Source organism: Austrofundulus limnaeus, unplaced genomic scaffold, assembly GCF_001266775.1.
Source record: "Austrofundulus limnaeus strain Quisiro unplaced genomic scaffold, Austrofundulus_limnaeus-1.0 Scaffold135, whole genome shotgun sequence".
In the NCBI taxonomy this organism is placed as follows: domain Eukaryota; kingdom Metazoa; phylum Chordata; class Actinopteri; order Cyprinodontiformes; family Rivulidae; genus Austrofundulus; species Austrofundulus limnaeus.
Window position 1 is genome coordinate 579194 of NW_013952537.1, and position 18153 is coordinate 597346.

The window sequence follows — 18153 nt, forward strand, 5'->3', positions numbered from 1 at the left end:
AATAATAAAAAATATATATATATATATATTTAGTATATAGTGCATCCTATATTATCTTATATATATATATATATATAGTATATATATATATATATATATATATATATATATATATCTGTCACTAAAATCACAAGATCAACATTTTTTCTGTGTTGTGTTTTGCTCAGGTGGAGCGCCTCAGGAGCATGGCTGAGGTGTCTCTTATTTTCTTCTACGCTCCGTGGTGTGCCCACTCCATGGCTGCTCGACAGGAAGTACAGCAGGTGGCGAAGAAGCTGGCTAAACAGGTATGAAAAGACTCCAAATATCACTGTCACGGATTGTTTCAAAGCCAAATAGTGATCTATTTACTGTAATTTTATTAGAAAAACACTAAATAAGCCTGTTTTTACATTGACACATTATAAACATCCACCCACCTGTGTCTATAGAGTCATTTTCTGCTGCTTATCTGTGGGTGAATTGCATCAGGAAGGACACCCAGCGTACAATTTGAGCCAAAACAAACATATGACAACATCATGGATTGGTGGACCTCCAGTGCTGTTAACCAGCAGGGTGCTGGTGGAAATTGGACTTAAAGGCAGCAGCCCCTGACAGTGGAGCAGCTAAAAGGCAAAAGATTTTCTGAGTTTGGGTCTTGGAAGAAACGGGTCCAGGAGGGTAGTGTTATAATTGAGACCACCTAACCTGAGACCAAGTCAAGACCAAAATCAGAGTGTATTGAACGAGACAAGACCAGGACTTTTAGGGGCTGGACCAAGTCAAGATCAAGACCAAAATTCAAAGAAAATGAAAACTAGTTCCCTAAAACAAACAGAATGCTGTACACAGGTGGCTAACTTCATATAGCTTTTGACTAAATCTCTGTTTGCGGGCTGGATAAAGATTTTTGGTACAGAGGCAGATTGCTAACATTAGCTAGCTAGCTTTGCTAAGATCACTTACATATAGSTTACCTTTCTAAGTGATGATATAAGTTTGACGTAGTCCCCACCGTCTCTGAAAAACTGCAGAATTTACACGTTTCTGAAGGCTTTCTGTTGGATGTTGTTTTACTAATATAATTCTTTATAGGGATGCACGATATATCGGCATTCATATCGGTATCAGTCCGATATATAAAACTGGGCCGATATTAACATCTGATATTGATTTCCCACTTTTTAGCATTGTGTTTGTGTTTTGGGAGGGGAGATGGTTGGTTGAGTGGTATCTGTTTGATCATGATAGTGATGTTGATGCTGTGCAGCCAGGAATAACTGAGCCATATCAGAAGTGTGGTCGTTTATTTACGGTATCAAGAAAAAACCCAAGTGTGTTTGTGCGTATATGTATAATATAATTTGCGTCTTTGTGTAATATTGGTAAATATTGGTTATCGGCCGTAACGGCAATAATTATATCRATATTGGCTGAAATTTTCATATCGGTGCATCCCTAATATTTTATGATTTATGTACTGAATTGTATTATATCGCCCACTTTTAGATAACCACTGCTCACTTTCTTGGAGTGCTGCGTGAGAGTGAAAGAGGGTGAGGATGGGTGACAGCGTTATCAAAAATACATAATTATCAATGAGTCACGCTTAGATTTGAATCAGAGCATTTTACATCCAATGAAAACATATACGTTAACAAATAAATCAGATTATATTCTGGCAATAGTGACATTTCCACAGTTGTGGAAATAAAATCCAGAGTCTTCAATGTCTAAGACCGAGATCATCAAAAACTGGTTTTAACACTGGTCTCAAGTACAACACTACCAGGAGGGAAACCCAGCCTTCCCTCTTCCCCAGCAGCACTCTCCAGCCCCTTCTGGAGGATTCAGTGGTGTTCCTGGGCCAGAGAAGATGCGTAATTCCTTCAATTAAAGAAAACTAATTTTCTCACCGCATCTTTGATTAATTTTGTCCAGCTGTAGACTAGGTCTCTGTCCAATCAGAGCCAGGTATTGTGTAGTTGGTGCTTTTAATCAGTTTTCAGTTCAATTAATTCAATCCAAGTCTATGGAACAGTCACAAAATGTCACCAAAATCACTCTGTCCCTCTAAAATCGTTCAGAAAATTTAATCGTATTGAATCGCATAGTTCGCTGAATATCGTGRTATATATTGTATCGTGAGCAGAGTATCGTATCGTATCGTGAGATTAGAGTATCGCTACAGCCCTAAGCGTGACAGATGGTCTGATCTCACTGAGGAAGTCTCTGAACCCAATAATCTGTATGTGGTGGGGTTTTGTTTGTTTCAGCTCTGTTTCGCTCTCTCTCTCTCTCACACAAACGCAGGTGCAGTTTGTGGCTGTTAACTGCTGGTGGAGTCAGGGCAAATGCAGGAAGCAGAACCGTTTCTTTCAGTACCCCGTCATCCACCTGTTTTACAGAAGGTAAGCATATCTTAAATAGCTGCATTTGATTTGAAGATGTTTAAAATGCATTAAAAACATGATTTTTCCTTTTTAATTGAGGAGTTTATCAGTTATTTAACATAAAAAGCCTGTCTGCATATAATCGCACACATTTAGGCAGCTGCTGACTTGAACTTTAAAAAAGGGTCAGTTCTTGTTTATGTATTCAGAATTTGTTTCTTGCACTGATCTGGAAAAACTGCATTTAAATATGCTGCTGACTTTGCATAGATTCACTCACAAAGCTTTTAGGAAAAAAACTGAGTTTATGAAAATTATAAAAAAATATTTATGAAAATTATATATAAAAAATTGTAACTCAGAGCTAGATGGTTAAATATGCTAATTTTTTCCTGTACTTTTGCAATGACTTGTGATTTTTATGTTTCATCACTGCTTACTCATTTTATGTTACGTCTTTTGCTGATTTCACTGAGTTGTTATGTATTACGTCTTTATGTCAGTGTGTTGTGCTTTTGCTGCTGTCCTGAATATTTGACCTGGTAAAATAAAAGTTATAAAACTCATTATATTCCGGATTTTCCTGTTGATATTTGCTGTTTGTTTGTTATTCTGCAGGTTTGGGCCAATAGGGTACAAAGGTCCCTTTATGGCTTCATACATTGAAAGTTTCATCCTCCGAGTCATCACACCTCTGACTTACCTCCCATCCAGAGCGCAGCTTGAAGAGTTCCTCTCATGTCACGAGGTATTACCTGACTTTACAGCATGAGATGAGGACCTGACAGAGTAGAGTTGTCAATGTATGTGTTATTTGTCTCAAATCACTGGTTGCACACCTACAACTGATTGACTTTTGAAGTCAACCCAATCCCCCCATCACAGCTAATCATTAAAGATCAGTAGTTTAAACAGAGTTTGAGCTAAAAGATTTAGAGTTGTCGAGTCTTTCCCAGTTCACGCTGACTGCAGGGCACAACAGAAACATCAGTAGATGTGAACACTGTTTAGATTGAGTGTGCTTCAAAGAATTGGAAATAGACATGAACTTTTCTAGACCTCAAAGCATCACAAAGTACTGACATCATTTTCTGTAAAAAACGTCTGAAGTGTCCCTGGGTAAGACACTGAACTCCACATTGCCTCTGATGTTCCCCATTAGTGTATGAACACAGTGTAATGCCCTGAGGTGTGTGTGTGTGTGTGTGTGTGTGTGTGTGTGTGTGTGTGTAGTAGGGCAGGATGATATTAGAAAAAAACGGACATTGCAATTTTTTTCTAACAGCAATGTACATTGCAATATGAAAAAATACAGGAATTTTTCAACAATTGTCCGTAAATAACACTTTAAGTTATGCTGCCAAGATGTACCTGCTTTAATCGGACCTCTTTTTAGCGTGTGTTAAAAGTATGTTTTTTGTCTGTGTTTGAGAGTTATGCTTGTTATCTTTTATTGCTTGTTTTTATTGTTGTGGAACCTGATGTTACGTTTCCTTCTATCGCGTACAAACAAGAATTGTGCTTTACCACCTAACACGTTGCCTCTGTGTCGAGAAGCACTAATATTAGCATTCATGCTAAACCGAATTTTACATCATTTCCTCCTTGTTTTCGTCGAGGCCCTTGTCGTCTTCCTTCATAACTCGAGAATTCATGGACAACAGTTCTCCGAAAAACGCTGCCATTATTGTCCCAGAAGTTTTATGACAAAATGAAAGTTTTGCTTTTGTTTGTTTGTATAAGCACAAAGCGTTGTCAAAGTAAAAGCCATTTAGTGATTTATGGTGTACATTAGGGGTCGATGATACATCGGCCGGCCAATATTTGCGGTTTTTCCTTGTATCGGTATCGGCCKATACGTTCATGCGTTTGGCCGATCCATTCTTWGGGTYACGCGAGCGCATGTTGCCGCCCCCTCCCTGGGAGAAAGCGGCTGCTAATAAGACAGAGTGCCAACAATAATCAGGGTGAGTTATGAACTTTTAATGTGTTTTAACTGTCTAATTTAGCTGTTTCTGCCCTCTGTGTTGGAATATGAGGGGGAGAGAACAGTTGTGTGTTAAGTTTCACTTTCCAACGGGAGCGCCATGTTTGTAGTTTCACTTTGGCATCGGACTGTAATTAGTGTGTTCACATTGTTTTTCTTTAAAAAATGCTGGAACTGCTCACAGGAGGCAGAAGAACACCTCTATTGTTCTCCCTCTCGGTCTTTTCTCGCTGTTACATTCATCAGAGCGAGTAAAGAGCTGCCGTCCACCATGTGAACCAGGCAGACGCTGCTCAGATCACATTTGGTCTGACCGCAGTGTAAAAGAGGTGATGCAGGTTTTCTTCAGTGTACATTTCAAACTGAGATCTAAAGCYAACATCAGCTGGTTTAAATGCATTTTTTGCTCAGTGTAAAAAACAGGTGCAGATTGAGATTGGGGAATGAGGTTGCTGCTGTGAGCGCTGTGTGTGTTGAAGTCCTCACAAAGATAGCAATATGTGTGTGTCTCGCTCCTTTTTTTCTCTCTGTGTTCCTCTTCAGGCATGTTGCTGTTTTTGCATCAAAAATGCTGGGAAATTAAAAGTCATTATTTTATGTAAAAAAATATATTAATCTGATTAATATACAAATAAAAACAGAATATTTAGCACTAGATAGAATAAATCATGAATTTATTTATTTTTTAACTCTTTTAAGAAATGGCTGAAAAAGAAATCCTGTGTGGCAGCACTTCATTCAGCCTACAACAGACAAGACCCAGTTAATAAATGTTTCTTTTTTGTTTGAATTGAGACCTGTGTAATGTTTAACCTTTTTATTTTTATCAAGTTAATGGAGGAAGAAAAAGCAGTACTGGCTTCAAGAATCGGCCAAAAAAAAAAAAAAAATCGGCTGCATGTATCGGCGTATCAGTATCGGCCTTCAAAAACCTGTGTCGGTCGATCTCTAGTTTACATGTTGATTTAATTTGCCTCCTACAGCTCAGGATCTGCGATGTGACTATTGCGGACATGTACACTGCAATGACGATGCTCAAACAATATATTGTGCAGCCTAGTGTGTAGATGTGTGTATAGATGGATAAATGAGATCAAGTGCTTTGAGTAGCTTGTTTGGCTAGAAAAGATCTATACAAGTACAGTCCATTTATCACACCTTAAAAGCTCATAAAACATAATTTGCTGCTAGAAAAATGAATGACTGGCTGATGTGATTTATTGAAGAACTTGAAGCTAAATAATTTAAAACAAGAACAGAAGCTAAAATTGGCAAAAYCATTGCTGAATGCTAGAATGATCAAACGTTTTGAACACAAAGACTAAACGAGCCAGTGCGCGTAAGTAGACTTAAAAGTAAACATTTTAAATGAACTTAGAAGATTTCATTTTTTTATATGTAGAAAAAAATGTAATAAGTGAAATAATTTGAAACAAACGCAAGTAAAAAACAGTCATAGCACACTACAATGACGATTAGTTCATTATTTCCAAACTTTCAGGTTTTTTTTTTTGCCTTTTTAAATTGCTTCAACTGAATTTAAAAGTTGAGATAGCAGTTGAGATAAATGTTTTGATGTTTGATTTGTTAAAATAAATCAAAAGTATAAAGAAGGTTAGATTTAAAAAATGGAAGAACCTATAAATAGCCTTTTATTATTTATTAACTTTTTTAAAACAGGCTAATACCATTGAGATCACAGATCTTTTTTACAAGGGAGGAATGAACGACTCAGCATTCACACTGACCAGTCCGACCAGTCCTTGATTTTCATTCATCATTTTTGTTGCTTCTTAGGAAAAAAAAACTCTGTATTTTGTAACTGTCTGTCTCTTGTGCATTTCCAGCCTCGAGTGGTGGGTTTCTTCCAGTTTAATTCCTCTCCACAGCCACCGGGGTATATCACATATTTGTCCTCTGCTCTACAGGCCCTTAGAAGGGGTAAGAAGTGAACAAAGTATTTTTAGGCTGGCATTTTTCTGTTCATATTTGTTTATTCCTTTAATATAACATATTTACAACATATATATTTGACAGCTTGAAAGTGGTGAAAAGTTAGCAAATAGATTTAGGCCTTATACTGATTTCTTTTAAGTATACTGTGAATAATAATAATAAAAAATATATATATATATATATTTAGTTTCTGTTTTTTAAGTTTCTGGGTTTTGATGCAGATTTTCGTGGAGTTGTGCGCTTTGGAATTGTGACTAACAAGCAAGTGGCAGAAACTATCTCAGTTAGCGAGGATGAAACCATTTATCTGCACAGAAGATTTAACTCCTCCTTGGTAAGCTTCACCATCGCCAAGTCAAGGATAGACTGTGCTAAAACACACAAAACAAAATCTTGGATGTGCTTACTGCTGGTGTCACACTTTTCTTTTTTTCTTCAGATATTCCCTAGAAAGGAAAGAAACTTCACATCRAACGCCATCTGTAGCTGGGTGTTTGAACATCGTGAGACCATCCTCCAGTGGCTGCAGCCTCCTGGAACAAAGTCCCATCTTCTGGAGCAGGAGCTGACTAAAGGCCCAGCTCTCCTTCTGTTTGTGCCACACAATCCACTGGGCTCTCAACCAAACCCCATACTACAGCAGGTAATCAGCCATGGACACAATGGTCATTTAAGAAATGGAAAAAAAAAATTAATTTCTTTTAGTGCTAGTGATGCTTCATGTTGTATCAGTTGCGTTGTTCCACAAGGCTCAGTTTTCAGTCCCTTTCTTTTGTATATTTTTGTTTGTATCATACATTAATTTGTCTGGTTTACACAAAACAGCATAACTTCTGTTAGGGTTAGTCTCACCATCTGCTCATTCTGATATTTAAGAAGAGCTCACTTTTCCTGTCATCCATCCCCACTTGACTCAAAAAAATGTAGTTAGTTTGTAGAGACTGTGTATCTACTCGAACCTTGGCTGAAATGATCAAGAAATGTTTCAGTTTTAAAAGCTTTTTTCCCCACTTATAAAGGTCTGAATATTAGAAATATTCAGCTCTTTGATACTGTAGAAGATATAAATTTTTCTTWTTTTATTGGACTTTTTCTTCTTTTTCTTTCTTTATCTCATCTTTCATCTGATTTAGACATTAAAATAATAAAAAAAGATTAATTTAATGCCATGTTTCAACATATTTGTCAAGAAATTATAAAATGTAATTTGAATTAGCCTAAAATACAGCTACAATTTTCACCTTAAGACAACTTATGTTAACATGAAATGTGGAACTTGTAAAGTTTTCAGTAGTTTTATTTTTATTTATTTTTTCACGTTTGTGTTTTAGATTGGAGAAATTGCTCTGCGTTACCATTCCTGCGACCGCTCCAACTTGGACAACAGTTTCACCTCTCACTCCGTGTGCTGCCAGTCAGTTGTTCCCGCAGAGATGACTACAAGCGTGTGTGAGGTGTGCCTGAACGTGTCTGGACCGAGCCTCCCTGCCTCCCATATTCGCTGCTCGTTTCCTTCCATCACACAGAAAGGAGACGTGTTTCAGACTATTATCAAACACTGCTGCCTCCATCAACTACCTTCTTCCATCTCTATAAACGCTGCGACCTCAGTGGTCTGTTGCAGTTTCCTGAACAGCTACAGTCCCTTTACTCTATTCAGTGCCTGCTGCAAAAAAGCAGAACCTCATCTCAATGAATCACAAGCCAAAGAAGAGCCAGAYGTGCAAAGAGACGTCCCACCTTCTTCCCCCATCCCTCCGTCCTCARCTCCCCAGCAGGAGGAGGACAGCATCACAGGGCTGCGCTGTCAGACGAACAGGACGCTCAGATTTTATGTTCTGGATGTGGCTCTGAACTGGCCTCTGGCAGTGAGGCTCGGAGCGTCCAGCATCAGGAACGCTTCTCTGCATCAGGGGTCTTCAGCCCAGTCTGATGGGAGTGGCGATGGATCTTTTGCAGCTATCGTGAACCTGAAGGACGAGGTTCATTATGTTCTTCATCGCAGCCCAGCGACAACGCTGACTGAGTCTCTGGGTAAGATTTCATCACCTGATTCTGTTTGTGGCTTGTAGGGCGGAGAGTAAGCTTGTTTCTGAAGAGTTTCGCCTACCTGCACTAAAAAAATAAAACAGTGAGGGTGAAAGAGCCTTGAGCCTCTTTCTTAAGACAGCTCAGTCCGGGACTGACTCGTGTTCTGTCCTACTCCGAGCATTCAGAAAAAGCACGAAGGCGAGTAAAGTGAGCCCGCCTCCGATGCCCCTCTGAACCCCCAAGTGAGGTAGTATCAGAGCTCGAGCCTGGCAGACCAACTTGTGAAAAAGCAACCAGTGGCTCTGCAGCTCAGAAAATGATAATGAACTGATGACACCAGTGAGCGACCAAAGTATTAACCAACAGATTTATTAATGAGGAAATATTGAAGATGACACAGAACAGCAACTTGTGAGAAAAATATTCAACCACAGGATCGTTAAAAATCAATTATTTATGTTCATTTGTGTGTGTGTGTGTGTGTGTGTGGGGTGGGGGGGGGATAGGCATGTTTTTGCCTCATCATGGAAACCATTTTCCAGAAAAAGTCAATTCACCGTCCCCATGGATATTTTAAAACAAAGCTGTGTGTATTTGATCCAATGGAGACAGACGTCAGCTCGAGTGACTGCAGGATTAATCAACAGATTTACTACAGAGGGAATATTTAAAACTACACRAAACAGCAACTTTGTGGTTGGTTTGAAGAATATTGTGAGCGGGACCTGCTGGCTTCTGTGATGAATGACCCGAGGGAACTTAAAGCCGGACTGGTCTGTGCGACGATTTTGTGGAACTGTCTTGTGAAATAGGCTTTGATGGGATTCTTTTCTCTTTAAAGAGTAATTAAACSCAAACTGAAGGTTTTTTTTGCAGATAGTCTAAATTGTGCCTTAATAGTATTATTTAATTAATTWATTTTTTTATCTCTTTATTTTCTGTGCTAGTTTTGACATTTTCTTGTAAATTTGTTTAATTCTGAAACATTTTGTCTATAACCATCTTAGTTTTCCCCTCTATGGTTTGAATGGTTGGCTACTGCAGTTAAATTTTCCTTTTGGTTAAGTACATGMTTACATTACTTGATACATGCTTATATCACAGCTCCATTCAGGTATAAAAGCCTTTCACTCAGAGACACGCCCCTGCAGCGAATCCAAATTTGAAACAGGAAACTTTACAGTTTGTTAAAAAAGAAAAAAATTGTATAGGTCTTCTGGACGGGTTCTTCTCTAATGAAACGTTTCGTCTCTCCTCCAAGAGACTTCTTCAGTCTGAGAGTTTCAGGCAAAATTCAGGCTTTTAAGCCCTGCCTCCATGTGACTGATACTCACATCACATGGCTATCGTTGACACCTAATTCACACCTATTGTTAACAGGAGGTGGAGTGATACTGGCAATAGCCGCACTGTAGGAGGGGGACAACTGAAAACGGAGGCCTCCACCTCTGTTTAATGATGGACGGTCTTTCTTCACAAAAATGGCTTCTTTAACTCCTCTCTCAAACCAACGTTCCTCTCTATCAAGAATGAGAACATCCTCATCTCTGAAAGAGTGACCGCTGGCCTGTAAATGAGTGAAAAYTGCAGAGTTCTGGCCATTAGATGTAGCTCATCTCTGTGGCCTAATGCTTTGAACATTGGCCCATGTTGGCAATGATGCTGCTAACATCATTCTACAGAATGCTCAGACCTGCTCAACTTCTGGTGAGGAAGGGGCGTGAAAAAAAAATCATCCACGACTGGCTAAATGTGGAAGCCAGCCAGTTTCCCACACATTTATTCTTTCAGAAATGAAACAGGCAGACGTAGGGGAGAAAGCAGCCAAGCTTGAAGAACAGCACAATGCATGGACGTCTACCTCATATCAAAAAAACAAACTGAAGTAACTTACTTTAGCGATCATCTTTGTGATTCGGTATTTTTTAAGACTTAACTACAAATTTGGTTCTCCGCATAATCTTTAATATGTCCTCAGTAATAAATCGATTTGTTGATGTTTATCCGTGCTAGTGGGACGATTGCTACATGAAGCTGAAGCTTCGGATTCATGAAATGGCTAAAGGGTGATTCCACCTAATTTTGAGCATCTTTAACCCGCTCTAATAAAAACTAAAATACTTGGACATGTCAAACCTGTAGTGGTTTATTCTACACTTTATAGCAGAATATTTAAAACCAAGTTTATGATTTGTGAAACCTTTATTTGATTTTTGAAACTTCAGTAAAATATGTTTTCAGCACATTTTATGCATCTGGACACTAGAGCTGTTTTTAGAAAGGCTATCTTTATCAAATCCTTTCTCATCCCAGGGTTATGCTTTCACAGGGGGTTAATTAATCGCTTATAGACGTCTAAACTTTGTGTTTAAAAATGGTGATTTTGAGTTGTGTTTTCCTGTTTTTGTCACAATAAAGAGGCCTTCATCAGGAACTTCAGTGCTCCGTACAGCCTCCTACAAAGACATTTGGTTGGGGAGGAGGAGAGGAAGGGAGGTGAAGAAGTCGCCAAGCATCCAGCTGAACAGTCCTCGCCTCCTCCTCGCCTCCTCATCACAGAGTTGACCACCTCCTCCTTCCTGCCTTCCATCATGGATCCGCAAAAGGTGATGAAAATAACTGTGGTGTTGGTGGGATCACTTGTACACAAAGCTAAAAATAGACCAGGTCTGCTGAGGTAGATTTCAGAAAACAATAATTTTAAATAAAGGTAAATAATTTTAAAAAGTAATAAAAATTTAAGTACTAAAATTCATAACATCACACCCGACTGAGTCAAATAATTTGGTGTATGAATCATTAAAATAGCATAAAGTAAATAAAGTAGTTTATTTGTACAGCAAAAGCTGTAAACAAAATGACGTGAATGCTGACTCAGCATTATAAAAAAATCACCAGACAAGAGTTCACCTTTAAAAAAAGACGTCTGATTTAGCTCACACAGCTGAAGGAAGTGTCTGTGTGCTTTAGGATGTGCTGCTGTTCTACTACACTCAGTGGTGCGGATTCTGCTCCGTCCTGAATCACGTCCTCATCCAGCTGGCCCGGTTATTCCAGGGAAACGGCAGCATCACTGTGGCCAGGTACCACCTGTCGGCTCTTTGAGCCTCCTTATTCACAGAAAGCCAGACAAAGTAAGCACACGGCTCTGTTTTCAGGGTGAACGTCGCACGTAACGACCTCCCCTGGGAGTTCATGGTGGATCACGTTCCCTCCATTCTTCTGTTTCCCAGGTTCAGGTGAGAATTTTTAGACACACAAAAAAATCTACACAAGAAGGTCCATGTGATGGTGTCAAAATGTTATCTAGTGATAATCTTGTTTTTCTTTGAGGTTACAATATTTATTTTACTTTAATGTCATTTTAATTCACACTTTGGTATTTAGTTTGCTTGTTTTGTGAACACTTGACAATTTTGTCATGAAAATCTGACAAAGGTGTCTGAATTATTGGCTTTTGTTTGCTGTTGAATTTGTCTTTTATTGTCTGTGGAATGTGAATTTAAAATCTCAATATTTGATATAAAAAAGCAATCTCTATCTTCACTCAATATTAACTATAATTAAAAAGTAAACTTGAAAAAAGTACTGACTATACGTTAAATGAAGCTGCTGTGTTTTCTCCTTCAGAAAGCACCTGAGTGTGAACTTTCCCTCCGACCTCCCCATCACGTTACCCAACCTCCTCCGCTTCATCCTGCAGCACTCCAGCACCTTGCGCCCCGAGGACAAACCGTTGGCTGAAGCGCGGGAAGCGGGACCCGGCTCTGTCCACCGCTCAGAATTCCTGGCACTCCAGCGAGAGGTTCAGACTCTGCACCTCGCCCGCGAACGCCTCTCCCAGCAGCTGGCGCAGCTGTGGCGCGATTACCGACGGCTGAAGTTTGACAAGCGCAGCCTGGAGGAGAGTTTGGAGAAGCAGCTCCGGGAGAAGAGCCGGCAGCTGGCCGAAGCTTTGAGGCGGCTGCAGGAGCTGGCAGACACTTCTGAGACGCTGCTGAGCGAGAACCAGCTGCTCAGGGTCCTGCTGAGGGCGCTGAAGGACAGGACAGAGGCTGGAGAGATGGCCGAAGAGGAGAGGACTGAGGCGGAACAGACAAGAGGTCGTGTGGCTTCATGAGGACAAGCGTGCAGGGAACCCAAGCAGTGACTCGGGGAAGGAACAAAGAAACAGAAGCAGCATCTGGAAATGAAGGAATGAGGAAAAAAACTGCAATTAGATGTGAAAATCCTAAAGTAAGCCAATAATTCTTTAGAATAAAGAGGAGAGCCTGCTGACTGGTGGTTAACATGTTCTGGGCTCATGAATGGATAAAATACTACAAAGTGCTTTAAGCCTCTTGACTCATGGAAACACACTTGTTTGGCAATTCAGTTTGACGTATTCATTCATTCATTCTGCGTCTGCCGAGGTCTTACGTCTGGCTTCAGAACACCAACACCACAGTCCAACACTAAAAGGCGAAAATATGAAGCCAACAGACAACTTCAGTTTGTTTCATCCATTTGTCAGCACTGATTTCTTTTTGTACAAGTCTACTGATCATTTACAAAAATTCCAAAATTGTGCCATAAGTCGGGTTACTTTTAAGTTCCTGTTTTCATTCGTTGTAACTAAAAATGAATTTAGAAGTGAAGTGGGATGTTTTACTTTGAGTATTTAAAGGAGAAATTGCCAAGGAAACAATTATTACATTTAACTAAAAACTGTGGAACAAAATATATTTTTTTCTTTTTGCAGGAGTTAATGAAGGACTTTGACATTTTTTTTTGTTAAAGAAAACAAACATATCAAATATGCTCCCGCTCAGTAGTTAAACATTTGCTGTTATTTTTTTTAAATCAGTTTGTTTTGAAAAAAGTGTACACATAATCTTTCACTTGTTCTTTCCAGCTTCATTGGGAACTCACTAATTTCCTGTAAAATGCTAAAGAGGGTAACTAATAAAGCTGAAGTGTGGCACCTGATTTATTTTTAGATTGTTTTATGTTACAATGAGCTTAAGAACACTTGAAATTTTGTTTGTTTTGAAGGGGTTATAATGGGTTTGTTACACTGATCTAGTTTCTACATAAAATGTTTCTATGTGACTATTCAGGTATTACATTTGAGATGCTGCAGTTGTTTACACGTGAAGTATTGCACCGGTTTTTACTGATTAAAAAAATCTTTGAATCTTTCTCACTGTCTTGTTTTGATTCATTGTGAACTGTAAAATAACAGGTGAGTTTATCATGCAACTAAAGTAACCAGGCTTTTTATTACCTTTTCATTTTTACTTACAGAACATAACTTTCTCAAACACTGTAGGACCTCGTGATTCACAACTGAACAATAAACTAGAAACACTTGAGTGGGGGCCGCAATGTCAAGTTAATGTGGTAGAAATCAATAAAACAAAGACTAAAATGCTCTAATTTAGGTCTTAAATGAGATGAATCAGGAAGACTAATCAGGATCTAAACAAAGACCTGCAATAGCTCTGAAACCTGTTTAGTATACTTTGTACTTAAGGCAACACTATGAATTCAACTTTTCCTTAAAGCTGCTTATCATTAGGGTGTAATTTTACTGTGTCAGTGGATAAAAAAAARGCACATTAAGGTCACGGTCCATAGACTGTTCACGTCTTTGTAAATGGGCAAAATTCTTTCCGCTCTCGGAGGAGTAAGTCTCTTTTTCCCTTCTCTCCTGCCCTTCCTTATCTTTCCCTGCTTTGCTCCTTGGAGCCTTCTCTACATTTTTCATCCAAAACCAGAAATTATGGATATTTTAATTTTTATGGATTTGGTTAGCTGGTCTCAATAAATTTTTTGGAACAAAGTTTATTTTTCTTCTTCCATGGGAGGACATGTCAAAGGTGGGACCTCTGTTCTTCTCTGTTCTGGATATATCTGGACTCTGATCACTGGATTCTACAAATTGGCTTGGTGGTCTCCTGGTGTTCTACAAAACAGCGTCAGTGACTTTTCACTTTCTGGCTGACTGACCAACTGGATGGACGGCTGTATTCTATCAGCACACTGACATTTTGCCTTGAGCGAGCTGGACTCGGTCTGTAAGCGGTTCTATTGAGGGTCGCGGGCCGGATGTGGTCCCTGGACTTTGCTGGCCAGATGGAATTCATCTTGGAGAAAGCTGATGGATCGGATCGGCGGAATTTGTCCACACTAATTTGCCTGATTGGATTCGCCACCCTTGAGATGCACAAGCAGACTTTAAAGGCAGATGGAAAATTGTTATCGTCTGCCTGTCCCTTTTGTTCCCAAAACAACTGATTACAGAATACGGATCTCCCCAACAATGGCCTTGATCTGTTGACTAAATTCTTCCTGGCTGGATCTTGTTGACAAGACTCTGCCCCCTCCCTACCTCCTCCCTCCTCCCTCACCAGGCTGATCTGATTTCCTGAGCAAGCTGTGGGCCCACAGAATGAACAGTTTACCATCAATATTCAGAACTTTGGCTGCGCTGGCTTTGGGGACTGGATTCTTCGGGCCCCCTAATCTCAATTACGCCTCTGGCTAATAAATCTGCCATGTGCAGAGGTTTTTTTTCATAAACACCACAGTGTGTCACAGTGTTGATATAATATGATGTTTTTGTTTTTTTCCTCATCTTCCCTTCCCTTGTTTGGTTTTCTGTTTCCAAGAATGGCACCACAGCAGGCAGCCTGTTACTGCAGCTCCACTGTTTTGAGCTACTGTAATGTTCAAATTTACCCACTGTGGGATCAGTAAAGTTTTATCTTATCTTAAAATCAACAAGGGATCAAATAATTATTTCCTCCATTGTATATACACAATTTTTAAATGCTATTGTACAGTACTCAGGTACATTTTCTTTGTTACAGCCCACCTCAGAAATTAAATACATGCTTTTTTAATGGGAAAGTTTTTTTTTCCTGCAATAGTTATAAAATACTAACTTTTCCTCAACATCACATTTTTGTGACTTGTGATGACATACGCAACAAGGCTTTTTGTTGCCCATTGATGAAAAAGAAGTGGTCATTATAATGTCTGTACTGTTGATATGAAACTATCTCACAAACCATTAAATGGATTTTAATGAAACTTTAAAAAACCAATCATTGACACCATGTACAGTATATATCCATGATAAAATTATGGAGTAAGCTCAGTTCAAGATGGCTGCCAGAGAGATGACTTTAGAAAAACAGGAGAGTGGCTCTAACTCGGTTAGTTTGGACGGGCAGAAACACGTGGCGCTAACTGAACAGAGCATTCTCCATCTTCTTTTAGTGTCTCTCAGGAACAAAGACCTTTATGTGCTCGTCCACTTTGTTTGCAGCTTTACTGTACAAGATGTCCCAAAAGCAGAACATTTTTTGAAAGGTTAGGTCAAAACAAGCTTTGAAAATAGAGTTGTTGTAAAATCTAATAAACCACATCAAAACAAGAACAGTAAAAACGTAAAAATCTAGACACATACACAGCAGCTGTTATAAAAATGTCCAATTGTTCATATTTAATTCAACAGAGTTCAGGAAAAGGGGGAGAGAAACTTTATAAAATAAAATCTCAGTGAGTCTGGTTTGGATCTGTTTTATCATTAACAACCTCCTGACTCCAGTTAAATGAATTAAGGCTGGGAGGGAAGGTTTGGTCCAACAGAAAAGTCCTTAGTGAGGACAAACTGTCCACTGTGACGGCAGCAGTCTCTAAAACAGACTGTAAGTATTACTTTTATATAACTTAAGGATAATCAGTTGGAACCACTTGGTTGTAGTTATCTTGTTATTAATAGTTTTAGGATGCAGACTACTGTACTTATATCTGGGTGGCTGGCAAAGACTTACAGTATTTTGTTACACACACAGACAATTGACAGAGTCTGAATTGTTTTTATCAGTATTTTGAAATTGTGAATCCATCGTTGAGCTTCTTGAACTCATGTTATCAGTCAGAATGCACTGTGTTTCTTTAGTTTATTTTTACCTTCACATTTGTTTGTAATAATCTTTTTCTCTACAGGAAAATATCAAACACACAAGTGGCTGCGGCCGGTGAGTTTCAGCAAAATAAACATATTTAAAGATTACTGCAGCTCCAYTGACCTTTTTACAGTTAACAATGCACATGCTCAAAGTCAGTATTTTGTGGTGTGATAGATTCAAGCCTATTTCCTGTTTGTTAAAATCAACTCAGTCTGAACAATTTTCAAATGTACCAATGTTTCAGCTGAGCTCTGCAGACATTCTGACACTTTCACAYGCTGAGAATATTTTGCTATCACAGAGTAAAATACCAATAAAACATTAATAAAAGAACATTTAAGTTTAAAAGTCAATAGAAAAGCAGGATGGCTTGGTGTTTGTTGCCTGGTCATGTACATTGGTAACTGTAAAAAAAAAAGTTCAATCGATTGGAACTTAGCTCCAATTCATGTAAAGTTTGCTGGATTTATTTAGCTTCTTTTCATTTTTTATCTTTGGTATAGTGACAGTGGCACAATTAGGAGACAWTCCAGTTCAGATTTCCTGCCCCAAATGCCATCAGACTGTCCTGTCTGAGGTGGACTACTCTTCTGGTTTGCTCACCTACCTTTTCTGTGGAGGACTCATCCTCTGTGGGTAAATGCTGTTTTATTTAGGCTCTGGCAGCAGAGGACTTTTCCCATGAACCAAACAAGAAAAATGAACATAATTACCATCAAGTTATCTCATTTTAATATGTCAGAAGCTAAGATTTAAGCTTTTATTTGACAATTAGGTTTTATTTTACTGATTTGAAAGTTAAAAAAAAATATGATAATATGAGTTAATTAGTCATTTTAGAGTCAGATGTGTTTTACTCCRGTAGTTTACAGGCCAGGCTAAATTGGTCAATCTGCGATTTGTCTTAGATTAGAGATTATAAAAGAGCATTTTAAAGAGGCTGAATCTCTTGAAGTAAAGAGGGGTAGCTTCACCAGTCTGCCAAATACATTACAGAAAAACTGGGAGGACTATATGTCTGCACAAAGGACAAGGTCAAAAGTCCACATTAGATGTGATCCTCAGGCCCTCAGGGGCCACTGCATTAAAAATGAGTCGGATTCTGTTCAGGCGTGGGCTCAGAAACACAGTTTTATGTGTCATCCACAAAAGCTTTAATGCTTAAACATTTAGTTTCAGTTGATGGCTGTTCAGTGGGAGCTAAAGTGGAATGACGTCTGTTGTTTATTTTTGTGTGTATTTAGACACAAGTCAATGACAGAATCTGCTTCCCTCCCCAGTTTTGTTTTGGGTTGCTGCCTCATCCCGTTCTGCGTGGATCGTCTGAAAGATGCCAAGCACACCTGTCCTACCTGCAAGACTGTGCTTGGAGTGTGTAACCGCTTATAACTAATACAGTGGCTGCAACATTAGATATACAGGGCGAGTCAAAAGTTTTGTTTCAGAAAGGGAAAATTACAGCAATAGGTGAGGAGGGGCTTTCTTTTAGGCTGTGACCAGAACATGGCTGCCATTTTGAAAGCCGCCATATTGAATCAAAATAAAAGGGTTTTCTGTGACTTTTGACTCGTCCTAAATAAAATTAATCTGCAACTGTTGTAATCAACTAAGATTTTAAAAAAATAGTCTAAATGGGATGCACCTTTAGCTCCAATTAAACTTCTTTGAYTATTTTGATATTCCACAATTGATGTTCACATTAACGAATTAAAAAAATAGAAGTTTACTTATAAAACTAAGATTATAATGTTTTTTTTGTCCTTTTGGTATTACTAGATAAATGAAAGTGTGTGATCATTTGACTCTTCCATTCTTTGAATATAAATAAATTATGACCCACAAA

General features: G+C 38.8%; 1 protein-coding gene across 1 annotated transcript in view; it reads left to right on the forward strand.

Moving 5' to 3' along the window:
- Positions 1–13530, forward strand: part of txndc11 (thioredoxin domain containing 11) — a gene marked incomplete in the record, with an annotated part of 15718 nt that extends 2188 nt beyond the window's left edge. Inside the window, 11 exon segments of the mRNA XM_014015839.1 lie at positions 168–287; positions 2296–2393; positions 2994–3123; positions 6210–6303; positions 6540–6652; positions 6758–6961; positions 7650–8352; positions 10768–10955; positions 11320–11432; positions 11508–11588; positions 11980–13530. Coding sequence (XP_013871293.1) covers positions 168–287; positions 2296–2393; positions 2994–3123; positions 6210–6303; positions 6540–6652; positions 6758–6961; positions 7650–8352; positions 10768–10955; positions 11320–11432; positions 11508–11588; positions 11980–12469 — 2334 coding nt within the window.
- Between the last annotated feature and the right edge of the window lie 4623 nt (positions 13531–18153).